The sequence below is a fragment of the Cololabis saira genome, chromosome 21 (assembly GCF_033807715.1).
Source record: "Cololabis saira isolate AMF1-May2022 chromosome 21, fColSai1.1, whole genome shotgun sequence".
Taxonomy (NCBI): Eukaryota; Metazoa; Chordata; class Actinopteri; order Beloniformes; family Belonidae; genus Cololabis; species Cololabis saira.
Window position 1 is genome coordinate 24,068,013 of NC_084607.1, and position 14,442 is coordinate 24,082,454.

Here is a 14,442-nt window from a genome sequence, read left to right on the forward strand (position 1 = left end):
CTGCGTTGGTGTAACGCGGAACCATAAATCAGCCTTTAAGCTCCGCCAGAGTCTCCTCCTCCTCCAGAACATGGCGGGCAGAGCGGGGGGGGGGGGCAGCCGGGAAGGGTGTGACCAAGGCGGGCATGAACATGGACTAATCATGGATGAACGGGCCCCCCAACCATGGATGTATTATGCCCCCAACTCATCACAAACACTGAAAGGGACACACACAGAAACCTACGGAAGAGTATTAGGGCCATGCAGGAGAAAAAATATTTGAGAGGGGAAGATTTTTTTTTTTGTGCACTTTGAGAAAAAAGTCGAAATGTCGAGAAAAAAGTCGAAATGTCGAGATTAATGTTTAAGTACAATTTCGAGAAAAAAGTCGAAATGTATTTCAACTTTATTCTCGAAATTTCAAAATTATTCCCGAAATTTCGACTTTATTCTTGAAATTGTATTTCAACATTAAAGGAGCTTGAGGCCGGATTGAGGCAGGATTTATGAAAAAAATTCGTAGGCCTATACGTTTTAAGTTTTCTAGTAATAATGTCAGATGAAGCGTTCCAAACCCAAAATAATGAGCCCTCTAGTGTATCTCTCCGTTGCCTTGAACAGGCTGTGTGCTGCAAAATGTGCTGCAATTCGGGCCCGAATTTCCCGCGCTGGGCTGCGGATGTGACGTCACATGACGCTGCAAGTGCGTTCTCCCCGTTCTCCCGTGCCGGCTTCACTGTTGGCTGCAGTACCCACGACGGCCGTCGTGGTGAAGGGTGGCGCTAGAGAGTCTCATTTCTTAAAAAGAGCCTCAAGCTCCTTTAATCTCGATATTTCGACTTTTCGACTTTTTTCTCGAAATTGTATTTCAACATTATTCTCGACATTTCGAAATTTTTCTCGAAATTGTATTTCAACATTAATCTCGACATTTCGACTTTTTTCTCGAAGTGCACAAAAAAAAAAATCTTGCCCTCTCAAATATTTTTTCTCCTGCATGGCCCTAATACTCTTCCGTAGAAACCCCTAAAGCCCTAAAACGTTCCTGATTGTTTTGTCTCTCCAAATTCATTGTTTTCATAATGTTTTCAAATGACACAACCAGATCTGATTTATGTCCTCCTGTTGAATATCTTCAGAATCAGAAAGAGGTTTAATGCCAAGTAGTTTAACACACACAAGAAATTTGTTGTGGTGATTGGTGCAATATTAAAGAAAAAATAATATTAAAGGAAAAAATGTACAACATGTTGGTTTTAAAGTGCCGGAGTAATGAGTCTGTACAGAGTTGACCTCGGATGTGCGTTAAAGTGACGCATAAGGTCAGAAGTGGGGTCTTTACGTTAATGTAACGTAGAGTGGAATGGGGGGCAGTCTGTGGTAGACGGGGGAGAGGGGGGTCTGGGGCCTTGTTGACGAGGCCAGCTGCAGTCGGAAAGAAGCGTGTCTTTAAGTTTATGTTGCCCCCAAAAGTGTATACCTCGTATTATAGATACAGGTATTGCTTTAGATAAGTTCAGTTGATACTTTCCCATCCCACCCCCCATTTTTCCCCCATGCAATGTTGGACATTTTAACATTGGAGTCAATACAGATTCAAAATGCATATTAGACTACTGTCTTTTATGCATCTTGCAAAATGCAACTTTTCTGGGAAGGTCTTTGGTAATTTTGCACCCTTTTATAATTATTTTGCCCTTTTCCCCCAATTATAGTAGTTGGCTCCATTTTACTCTGATCTTTTTAGTCTGATCAGATCTGCTGGAGCCTATCCAAGCTAATTGCAGGCGAGAGGCAGGGGTTCACCCTGGACAGGTCGCCAGTCCATCGCAGGGCAGGCTGCATCATATTTAGCTAATATATTATTTGATCACGTTGTGACATGCTGGGATTGATTAAACAGCTTACTCAGCTAATGCAGATAGCATTGTTTTCTCAGTGAGAGTGGCCATTATTTGTTGAGAGAAAATTTGCAGCCAGCAGGGCCCGTTATACAAGTTAGTGCATGTTGTGATTTGTCTGTACAAGGGATTGCCCGGTGTGTGTTGGAGGGGCGTCAACACAAACTTTGCATGGCAGCATTCCACCGCCAGACTTTTCCACTGCCTGTCTCATTGGCAGGGTTTTTTTAAATAGAGGGAGGGGCCAAACCTTTGCACATTTCAGACACACGTGTGTAACATGCTTTTCTTTAGTCAAATCAGATTCCATGAATAGTTTTGAAAGTTTCCCAGTAGAGTGTAGTGTTAGCTAGGAATAGAAGGGTAGGTGCCTGTATGTTGTGACTGGTGTGCGTAAATTAAAAATAGAGGTATGGAAGAAGACGTCACAGTGTTGCCTGTCTGCCAGCACAGGCCACAAAGTTGGCTACAGCCAAACTACAGTATGGCTGTTTTAAAATGCCATAGTACCTCCTGGCTGTTGGGAGAATTTTAACTTTGGTATTTCTTTATATAGAGTTTCTTCTTGAGGTTTTCCCTCATGGCTATGTTTAGAAAACAGGATAAGCCAAAAGGGAGCTTAAGCCTATCTGATTTAGGTGTGTCAGTTGCTCTCTGTGAGAGACAGTGAATGAGTAAGAGCGTTTTCAATAGTGTATAGGTGGCCATGTGCCTTTCTTATTGCAGTTTGAAGGTGATATGTAAAAGTCAGGTTTCAAAAGAAAGAAATTACATTAAACATGATCTTATAAGCTGCTTCTTGGATTGTCGCCCTCATTTTTATTATATCAATAAACTTCACTCTATTCTGTGGGGATCTGAGCTGATGACTCATCTGGCCAGACTTCCAGCATCCGCATTGAAACGATAACTCCTGATCATATGGATGTTTTCATGGGAGGATTGTGCCCCAGATTCAGTTTGGCATTTGACTTGATGCAACAGAAATTGATTTAATAAAAATGACAAAAACTGCTAAGAAATTAGCACTACATTGCTCCCTGAAGCTGACGCTGGGAATTAGATTTGTTCAAAAAAATTTAAACTCAATGTGTTGGGCCATTAAATTATGGAGGATTTTTTGTGCCAAAATTAAATAAATAAATACATCATTAATTAATTAAAATGGGAATTAAATATATCATTAATTAATCAAATGTGTAATTAATTAATTGATTAAAATTAGAATGAAATATGTCATTAATTAATTAAAATACAATTCATTTTAAGTAAAAATATATATTTATTATTTCAGCATTTAATTAATTAATGACACATTTAAGTAATGATTTTGTGTTGCGTGTGAATCATGAAATGTAAAACTGCATTTATTTAATTAATTAATGACACATTTAATTAATGATTTCGTGTTGCTGAATCATGAAATGTAAATGTAAAACTGTCAGTTTCACTCGTCAAACTCAGTGGGCGGAGCTAACGCAAATCTAGTGGAATCCACTGCTTTGGTCTGAAACTGGAGGTAGAAGCCTTTCTAAACATGACAGCTGTGAGTTGCGTGTTGCGTGATGCAGCAGCAGGTATCTGCTGTGACGGAGCCGCTGGAGCCGGAGGAGTTCTGCTCAGAGCTTCTTTAATTAAACTCGCTGCTTCTCTCAGGAGCTCTGGGCAGGATTTTGACATTTTGTATACCTTGCTGTTTCAACATTTGTGGTTAGAGGACCGAGGTTTCAGTGGTTGCCAATAACATTTTGGAGTAGAGTAAACATTTTGGAGTAGAGTAAACATTTTGGAGTAGAGTAAAAATTTTGGAGTAGAGTAAAAATTTTGGAGTAGAGTATCCAAACCAACGTAGAGGTGAATAGTGTGTGAATAGTGAGTGAAACTGACAGTTTTACATTTACATTTCATGATTCAGCAACACAAAATCATTAATTAAATATGTCATTAATAATTTAAATGCAGTTTTACATTTCATGATTCACACGCAACACGAAATCATTAATTAAATGTGTCATTAATAAATTAAATGCTGAAATAATAAAAATATATTTTTACTTAAAATTAATTGTATTTCAATTAATTAATGACATAGTTCATTCTAATTTTAATTAATTAATGACACATTTAATTAATTAATGATATATTTAATTCCCATTTTAATTAATTAATGATGTATTTATTTATTTAATTTTGGCACAAAAAATCCTCCATATTAAATAAGCCTGGTCATTACCTGGTTCCAAAGAAAGGCGCCACTTTTCTTATTGCATTTGCCTTAGTGTTATCACTTTCCTTGTCACTGTTTGCCTAAAGGTTTTTATCCCACTAGAGGAGTTTTTACTGCATTGTTTGTGTAATAACTGCTCGGGGTTCATGTTCTGGGTCTCTAGAAACCTAATGACAACTTGTATTGTAATAGACGGTATATAAATAAGTTTTTCAAATTCAGTGTTTCGAAAAGCACCTAAAATAAAGTAAATGTAACACATAAAAGGGACACCATCTAATGGCGTAATTTTCATTCAGACCCTCTTTCTGTCAGTAGAGGGCGGCAATGTTTTATTTTTATAATAATTCTCAGTCATTCATAATAATGTGAAGGAAATTTATGAGCGGTCTCAGACGAAATTCCCCGCAGTACTGTGCATCCTTTGTTGTGTGATTAACCCTGGTGACCTCTATTTTAACAAACCATGAAAGCCTGTTATCATTAGTCGCCACAGTACACTCACTCTCATGTAGGCTAATCACTCTATTAACAGCATTTATATCCTATTATACAGTCAGCGGACCCCTGACTTGCCTTGCAGCACCCCTAGGTCAAATGCACTGACCAGGACAAGTCCTAATCACACCAAAGAATTGTCAGGAAACAATAGTTTGCGGTCATCCTTGCATTTCCAAGAAATCCTGCAAAACCTGTGTAGATTGATGTGACAGGTTCATCCTCCTCTTCTGCCTTTTCATAAATAACTTTTAATTTGTGTCAGACCCTTGAATCTTTCTCATATTATATAAGGGATCAGTATTAAAGATATTCTGCCTGTATGCGTGAAAAGACAGAATCATTTGTATAAGAAAACTTAAAGCTGTGTGTATCAGTTTTGACAACGAAAAAAATCTTTCTCCAATTTGGAAAGGAGACAAGACTGACAGGATTCATGTTTTCTCTGACCTTAAATCAGCACCAAAAAAAGAAATAGAAGAAAGAATGTTTATTTATTGTCCCTTCTGGGGAAAATTAGTTTCCAAACAGCTCATGACATTCAAAAGAGAAAGACAAACAGAAAAACAGAGTCCACACAGAAACCACAGAGCCACAGGTGGACGTGCCTCTGTGGGGCTGAAGCGCTGATCTCTGAAACCTCAATGCTGCCCCTTTTTTTTATTTTGGTGCAGGGTTTATGGGGTGATGACATAGATGTTGGAAAAAAGAAGAAACTATGAGATCTGATTTTCTCCTTTTGAAGATCTTAAAGCGTCCCATCTGTCTTTTTTTTGCAGGAGCCTCTTGGAGCTCTCGTTCCTTCTCCTCTGTGTCATTGACTTGTGTTTTCTCCTGCTCTAATGTCCCCCTCTCCTCTTACAATTGTTCCCTGTCATACTCCAATTTTCTTACCTGCTGCTGCTGCTGATGATTCTTTTTTCTAATTCTAATTGCTGCTAATTACTCTGTTACACATTTCTCTAACTCCAAGGTTTCTTTTTCAATGCGGGTCCTGCTGTTGCTGGCTAGGTTTCACCTATACCGGTCTGGAGATCTAAAAAGGCCGTGTTAAATCTTAGCTTCCTCTCAGGCCACCTGCAAAATTGGAAGTTACCATCCAATTCCCACCATACTAACCGTCAGACCTGCCAGACCTCGCAAATCCAGAGGAGTTAAACCCAGAATCACGAAGTCATTACACCACTGAAGTGAGAAAAAATAAATTTTGTGTCCTGAAGATGCCCTGGGTTCCCAAAACACAGCTTAAGTTTTAGTCAGCCACGCACCTGCTGTTTATCATAGCAAATGCCTGTTTTTCTGTGAGAAAGAGCCTGGTTCGCACGGGATTTTGGTCCCGTGGGAGCCGAAACTTAGTTTGAGAGCTTGCGGACGAATAGGCCTTTCCCCGCCCCCTCCGCAAGGTGCTGAGGAAAAGGTATAAAGACCTGGTGGCCGGAAGTAGATTTCAGAGTCTGCCGTGGGTTAGTGGAGAACGCCCGGCGCAGGTTTTTTTCCTTGGCTTACTCAAACCGGACTGTCCCGGCTCTCCAGTCCCCTTTGTCGAGGTAAGATAGGCCTTAAAAACCTTTGTAGTTGTTTGTGATGAATATTGCTCAGCCACTTGCGGGGGGTAACCTGACACTTTATCCTAGCAAACGAGTAATTTTGTGTGTACTTGCTGTCTGCGGGGGGTAACTCGACAAATTGCCCTAGCAAACTGCTTGTTTTGTGTGTACTGCTGTCTTGCGGGGGGTAACTTGGCGAATTATTCTAGCAAACTGGCAGTTTTGTGGATGTCTTCTATGTAAATGCTTGCTTTTTGCTAATAAATGTATTCACATCTTATAGCAGAGGCGAGGTGTGTGTGTGTGATTCATTTTGATACAGCCGACCACTCCTAGAACCTAATTGAGATTTCTCCCGAAACAACCACCTGACCAAAACTCTGACCAAAACTCTGACCTTGCACTAGCTGAGTGTTCAGTTCCTCCTGCAAGATCCCTAAAGATGGCACTCCTCAATGTCAGATTTCTTAATAATAAAACATTTATTGTCAATGAAGTCATTAGCTCTCATAGACTGGACTGTATTCTCCTCACCGAAACCTGGCTTGATGAGACTGGTAATAAAGAACTGATTGAAGCATCACCACCACATTTTTCATTTTCAAATTGTACTAGGACTAATATGAAGGGTGGTGGTGTTGCTGCTATATATTCAGATATTATATCATGTAAAACATGTGGGCTCATACTCTACTTTCGAGTACTTAGCTTTGGCTATCCGATCTGTTTATCCTTGTCTTCTTCTCACTGTATACCGCCCTCCAAGGCTCAGAAAAGGCTTTCTAACGGAATTTATTGAACTTTTATCCCAAATTACTGTTGAATATGACTACATTCTTATTTCTGGTGATTTTAACATTCATATTGATTGTAACAATGATCACTTTGCCAACCATTTTATTGAACTGTTATTCTCTTTTGGACTCATAACATACTGCTGGGGCTACTCATAATCAGGGGCACACTCTTGATTTGGTTATTTCTAAAGGTCTTGACATAACCCCTGAGTGTACTCTTGATGTTGGGATCACTGATCACTTTTGTATCTTCTTTAATGTTGCCAGGACAACTAAAATTATAAAATTAAAACTATTAAAACTAACAAACTAAAACTAACAAATCTGAGCGCAAGTGTTGCAAGACCAAACTGCAGGCAGACTATAAGATCTATAAAGATATGCTCAGCTAGGTCCCCTACTTTTCAATTTGTATATGTTACCACTTGGGTCCATCATTCGGCATCATAATATTCAATATCATTCTTATGCTGATGACACACAATTATACGTATCTGTTACTGCCAATCATTTGAGCCCAGTCAATGACCTCATTCAATGCATTACAGATATCAAGTATTGGATGGCAACAAACCTTTTACAGCTGAATGTAGAAAAAAACAGAGATTCTTTTAATTGGTTAAAGTGCTCTGAGGCAACATATTCTCCCTTTATTAACTCCTCTGTCATTAAAACCTTGTGAACTTGCCAAAAACTTGGGTGTTATGTTAGATGCGGATCTTAACTTCCAGAAACACATAGCTAATATCTCCAGGGCTGCCTTCTAACATCTCAGAAATATATCTAAAGTAAGATGCTTTCTGTGACAATCAGACTCTGAAAAGTTGGTTCATGCTTTTATCTCCAGTAGATTAGATTATTGCAATGCACTTTTTGCAGGGCTAACAAAGCAAGTGTTAAACTACAGCTTATTCAAAATGCTGCGGCCAGAAAAACAGTCCCGCTATAGCAGGGCTCTAGCTCCGCTCCCCGGAGTGTCAGCTCTGCTCTCCGGCGTTCAGCTGGGTTTATCACCTAACACACGGTCCAGCTCGTTGTAAAACGGGCAGGTTATGCGACCACGACCGCATCGCTGATTTGAATCCTTAGCTTCTTTATTTAGTAATATGTTTAAATTCAGCGGGTTGTCTCGTCTGATCTGAGGTCGTATAAAGAGGTGAGCGGTGGGGAGGGGAGGAGGAGAGGCGGAGGCGGCCCGGAGGGACCCCGCCGTCTCCCGTGTCTCTCCCCCGCGGCTCGGGGCTCTGCGTGTGACATCAAAGTCGCATTAATTCCGACCTGGCTGTTCACACTGAGGTCGCATTGCAAAACATCAGACCTGTATCCGATTTAGAACCACATATGGAAGCGACCTGAATCTGATTTGAAAAGATCAGATTCCATGTGACTTGTGCTGTTCACACTGTCATAAACAAATCAGATCTGAGTCACATATGAGCAAAAAATCGGATTTGGGTCACTTGGGAACTGCAGTGTGAACGTAGCCTTTTTGAGTTAGTTTGTTGGAGATTTGTTTTAGCAGCATTATGAGGACTCTCCACTCTACTCTGCATTGTGACACACACACACGACTGCAGCACGTTTGTTCACACGTTGTTTCCCTCCTTGCAGTTGGTGTCGTGGGGGCTGTAGTGCTGTTACACAGTCAAGCACTAAAGCCTTTTCATGTTTATTACAGAATAAACATGCCACTGGCTGAATAGCATCCGTGAGTCCCCGTGTCCTGCTAGACCTACGCAGAGCCCAAACCGGTTACATATGCATCCTCAAGAAAATTTCCATTCAACATGGACATGGTGAGAGAGAACACCTTCCTTTGGGTCAATGGAAATGGTGTCAAGGTGAATGTAAATGTACTGGAAGGAAAATGAACCTAACAACGCCATCACCTCCTGGGACAGTGATGGGGCAGGACAGGACTGTGTTGCCATTGTGCCACCGAAACTGCAACGGACAATCAGTTCTGCAGATAGGATAATTGGGACTAACCTCCCATCTATCCAGGACCTTTACCGGTCCAGGACCAGGAAACGGGACCAGGACCAGGAAACGGGCAGGTAACATCTCTGCAGACCCCTCACACCCAGGACCAGGGCCAGGACCTGTACCGGTCCAGGACCAGGACCAGAAAACGGGACCAGGACCAGGAAACGGGCAGGTAACATCTCTGCAGACCCCTCACACCCAGGACCAGGACCTGTACCGGTCCAGGACCAGGAAACGGGCAGGTAGCACCAGCTTTGACTCACCTGTGCACAACAGTCTGCAGGTCAACAAACCTCACCATCGCATCAGACAGCACGGGAGGAGCTGTCTAATAATGGCGGTGCTGAAATTACCACAAAATCATTTTTCTTACAAAGTCAAGAGTGCATCGCTACATGATAAAGCTTAAGGCAAGAGGAGATAATAAACATTAAGTCAACAATAGCATGACAAGACAGAAGAGAGATTATTGTTTTTGTTTTTTTACACTTTATTTTAAGATCTTCTGACCAAACCGCAACAGTGCTTAACGTGAAAAACAGACCTCTGCTGTAGGCTATATTAGACTAATTCCTTGAAAAGAAAAAAAAAATCTAAGAAGAGGTTGTTAGAATATGAACCCGAGGTTTAACACAGGGTGTAGCCTACTAAACAAAAGATTAATTTATAAATTCAGTGAAACGGCATCTTGCGAGCCTTGCGCTGGGCAAAATCCTGGATTACATCCCCAATGTCCAACTCCCTGGCTCTTAAATTTTCAATGGATTGGATAGCTAAACCACTCAGCCGCTCCTGCCCCATGGAGCTCCTCAGGTATGTCTTAATAATTTTTAACTTTGAGAATGATCTCTCAGCTGACGCCACTGTCACCGGCAATGTTAAAAACAAGAGGAGCGCAGATCGGGGCGCTTTTTTTTGCGCGCCTCCTTTGATGCCGCAACCAAAACGCGTATTAATGGTGGTGACTGCCGCCCATATGCAAAAAGTACATTCAGTCCCGTCCTTGAGTGCCAAACAGACACCAGTTGAAGCGGACGGTGTGCTGCTGCAGGCTGCTGCACAAGTCCAATGCGGCGCCCGCTTGTTGGTGTGGAGAAGTCGGGGTTTGTTAAAGCGACGAAACGACGTTGTTCGTCCTCGTTTGGCTTTAAAGCCTGAATTATGGTTCTGCGTTAAATCGACGCAGAGGGTACGGCGTAGGCTACGTGGTACGTTGCGCGTCGCCGCGTACCCTACGCCGTAGGCTCTGCGTTGGTGTAACGCGGAACCATAAATCAGCCTTTAAATCGTTTCGACAAGGACGCATTTCTCAGATTACTCCGAACTTTTTGCTTTCGGCGCTGCAGCTTTGATAGGCTGTGTTGGCAATTAGTGTTTGGCACATTCCTGATGTGACATACACAAAAGTGTAGTCACATTTTTGTTTTTATATACCTTTTTTTTCATTGGCCTTTGGTGAGCATTGGAAATTAATAGGGATCGGTATCCCAGGAATGCTCCGGTTCCACTTTCCACCACAAGGTGGCGCCTCGACACGTTGAGAGGTCGGTTCACAGGTGTGACGTCACCCTCCTCCCTTCAGTTGCGCAAGGAAGAGAGAGAGAGAAACACACTCAAACTGACTCTGTCCCGTGTTTTTCCCTGTTTATAGACCCCTTTCCGTGTTTGTAAACAAGCAAGCTGCGCGCGCATTGTTGCGGCAGAAAGACGGAGTTCATCACAGTTTACACCAGCCGATTGACGGAAAAAGATCGTGGAAATTACGTTACTAAACTAACTTTGGCGGATGGAAAGCAACTTCCTTCCCGGAGGAAGATATCACAAAGTGGCCCGATGTCCAATGGCCGGATATTCATCCGTATTTGGTTGAGAAACCTAGTGTTTACACTCAGGAGAAGCTGCGACACTGTCAGCAGCTGTCACAGCTGAAGTTTGTAAAGAATTATGACAGTCAACTGAATGTATTTTATACACTAGGCATTTTAAGTTATTATATTATTTCATATTTATTTATCTTATTATTTTTGTTAATTTACTGTGTCCCCTTTGTTTCTTAATGAGTTTCATTAAGCATTGCCTTTGAATGAAAGCCATGTCATGTGTACCTTTGTCTGTGCTGGCTGAATGAAGTTGATAGTTATTTAAAAAAATAAAAATAAATAAAAATGATATGAGCTTTATTGTCCATCCTGCATCTCACATTATCACCATAAATTTACAGAAACCTATTCCCACTAATATGATAAAAAGAAAAACATTAAAAGGCATATAATGCAAAATAGTTTTTTAAAACTTAGTTCATTATTTTTAGGTAAATTCATTATTTTTATTTGAGGGTTTGTGGGGATTAATATATCTATAATATACCTGAGTTTGATATACAACACATATAGTGAATATATGTATATTTGTGCAGCATATTTACAGCTGTGGAAGTTGGATGTTTGTAGCTTTAAAAAGAGAAAATCAATACATTTACACAATCAGTGAGGAAAAAACAAATAACTCCGGTAGTTTATTAGCAAAACTTTAATAGTCAAGTAAATCATTAATGGCTGATATTCAATTCATAGTCACAGCTCCAAATCACTGATGAGAAAATAAAAAAATGTCAAGACTTGATGTTATTATTCAGAACCCTTATTTCTTAGATTTTTTCGGAACAACACTTTTGCTAAGGTTTGTGAGACTAGCACACACAATAACAATATCATCTAGAAGGTCAGCCTGTGACAGTGGAATTCTTGTCTGCAAAATTCTGAAGTTCTTCCATCTCCCTATAACACGTTCGACATGTATCCTGACACGTGACAGTTGTCTTGATGTGTCGACCTGTGCAGAAAGTTGCCGTTTGCCTTTGGTGAAAGCTGGAATGCGAAGGGTGGCACCATGAGCTGCAACCTTAATTTCATTAACACTATCAAAAGATGATCCTGTAGAGAGAGCTTCTTGCTGAATATTTTTACACTTCCTGCAATTTTGGTGCACAACCAGTCAAAGAGCACAGATGTTATTCCAGTGATAAACAACAGTTGTACCATGTTGCACTTAATATTTGAGTATGAAAATGTAGACTTCTTCAGCTCCTCTTTAAGTCTCTCATTTTCATCTCGCAGCTGTTGATACTTTTCCTGCAGGTTGACGTAGTCACTCTTCAGCTCGGTGTACCTCAGGTTCAGGTCATTGTATTCTGTCCTCGTGACTGGGATGTCCTCTTCAGCTTTAGCAGAAAAGAGAACAGCTGAGAATTGAAGACGAGATGGATAGATGGATGGATGGATGGATGGATGGATGGATGGATGGATGGATGGAGAGGTGTATAGAGAACATAAGAGGGGCATTGGAATCAGTAGAGGACAGTTGTGAATAGGAGAGGAGAAAAGGACAGGGACAAGGAGATTTTATTTGTCACATACATAGACATAAGATTAATTGCAACTGTGTTAGTCTACACTGTGCATAAATATGGGTTGTAAAGAAAAGAATGGATGTGGAGATCAGCATAGGGGGAGAATACTCAACATGGTTGAACCATTATACAATGCAATGAGACTTGAAATGACAACAGTGGCTACACTTACTAGGACTGTGATCCATGCCGGTGACTTCCTCTGGAGTTCCAGGAGCAGGAGCAGGTTGGTTTGGTGGAGCAACCAGAAGTCTTTCACTCCATTTCTTTTTTCTTTGGTACCTTCACATAAAAAAACTCAAATGAACAAAAATACTGATCTCAAGCTGTAATACAATACATTCCCATCTTAATTATCGGTTATGGTTTGCTTAATACCAAAATAAGTAAACCCTTAATATTCATGAGTTAATCATGTCATTAGGTTAAGCTAAAAACACAAACAGCTAGGTCTCATTTATTGTATTTTACCTTTTGATCTTTGCATCAGGGTTTTGGTTTTGTTTAGTGTATGAAAAAATAGAGGGCACAAAATCAGGACTGTCGTGGTCCAGTGACATCTCACCTGTAAAAAGAAAGAAACACATTAGCCAAATAACACCAGATAACCACTTTTCAAGTTTCTTAAGTGTTCTGAGATGCTCAAATCAGAGAAAAGACAACCAGGGCACACATCCTAAACAACAATGATGCTAGAGCGTTAAAGCTGTTAAGTTACGTGGAGCTGCTGTACACCCATGGATCTATAATATTAATAATATTAATAATTATTATGTACACCACACTGAAGCTCTAAGCTGTATGAGTTAGCTACTAGCTAGCACCAGTAGTAAACTTACAGTCTATGGTAGCAAACACTTACAATACACTTACTCTACCTACAGCTACTCAATTAAAGGCATTCAAGTAAAGCTAAACCAGATAGCCACGATAACTCACCAGATATGAAATGAGCACTGCAAACGCGGGCATGCTTGATGATCCTCGGTCCAGTCGGTGCTTTTGAAATGGCCTGTTTCCTCTGGGAATTGCAAAAAAATTATGTTCCTTGGGATTTCGATTTGTACACCCGTACACACAACAGCTGGTGGGCATGTTGTTCTTCTATAACGTTACTGCAACTCCAAAAACGCAACTTAAGAAAAAAAATCTTCCCTCGCTCTATTCAAACTCATGCAACTTCTTCAGCACTTCCGCCGCAACAATGCGCGCGCATCCTGTGATGACGTAGGCTGGAAAGGGGTCTATTCAGGTAAATATAACGTTTCGATTTGAAACAAGTTTATTAGGATTACTTTACACTTTAAATCAAAAACCGGACCTGGTTTAATGACATGACTTTGTATTAATTTGATGTATATAGGGGAAATTTAGGATTTTACACTTTTTGTATGCCGGTGGCCGTTACAGCCGTTAGGGCCGTTTAATATGTGTTGTTGGTTGTTTGCATGGCTATTATTTTGTATGTAGCTGCCTTTAGTTGTAAATGCTCCTGTTTTGTGTTTAATGTGTGAATTACTGTTAAAAGTTAAAAGTACATTTCCGTTTTCTTTATATATTGTTAATTCTCTTCAGTTCTGCCTTGAAATATATCTAGTTTCCTTTATACATTGTGTTTTATCAATGTAGAGTTAACCTGTTATCAGAATAGAAGGAATTCAGTTGGGTTTCATAATTGTATAAATACGTTTTTAGTTATGGGACAGTTTAGAATAACAACACAGTTATTAGGGATGTAACGATATATATATAAAAAAAAGTGATTAATTCTGTGCAATAAGTAACATGATTGTGGAAAAAAAGCAAACATGATTACAGTATGTTGATGCTGAGGAAGAGAAAACATATGGGAATATGAACATGAATGAATAGAAGATATTGTAATGGTTAAGACATATATGACTGAAGGAAATGTGAGTTATATATATATTTTGTGAAGATGATTGATAATAAAACAGTTGCGCAAGGAAGAGATAGAGAAACACACTCAAACTGACTCTGTCCCGTGTTTTTCCCTGTTTATTCAGGTTTACCTGGCAGAGCAGTTTAAAAAAATATATAATCTGTTACAAAGCCACATACTGGGCGTGTAACA

At 40.2% G+C, this 14,442-nt stretch overlaps 1 protein-coding gene across 1 annotated transcript; it reads right to left on the reverse strand.

Annotated features, from left to right (window-relative positions):
- Positions 1 to 11,715: 11,715 nt before the first annotated feature.
- On the reverse strand, positions 11,716 to 13,385 carry LOC133421556 (uncharacterized). Its single transcript, XM_061711210.1, has 4 exons — positions 13,287 to 13,385; positions 12,819 to 12,912; positions 12,520 to 12,629; positions 11,716 to 12,158 (listed from the first exon to the last, which is right to left on the reverse strand). The coding sequence occupies exons 2-4, from the start codon at positions 12,905 to 12,907 to the stop codon at positions 11,716 to 11,718; spliced, it is 642 nt and encodes a 213-aa protein (XP_061567194.1). The 5' UTR covers positions 12,908 to 12,912; positions 13,287 to 13,385.
- Positions 13,386 to 14,442: the final 1,057 nt, after the last annotated feature.

Excerpts from the sequence above, each read along its gene's own strand:
- LOC133421556 (XM_061711210.1), bottom strand. The coding sequence starts at position 12,907 with ATGTCACTGGACCACGACAGTCCTGATTTTGTGCCCTCTATTTTTTCA. Across the intron at positions 12,630-12,818 it reads CCTGATGCAAAGATCAAAAG|GTACCAAAGAAAAAAGAAAT; the intron begins GTAAAATACAAT and ends TTTTATGTGAAG. Across the intron at positions 12,159-12,519 it reads CGGCATGGATCACAGTCCTA|CTGAAGAGGACATCCCAGTC; the intron begins GTAAGTGTAGCC and ends TTTCTGCTAAAG.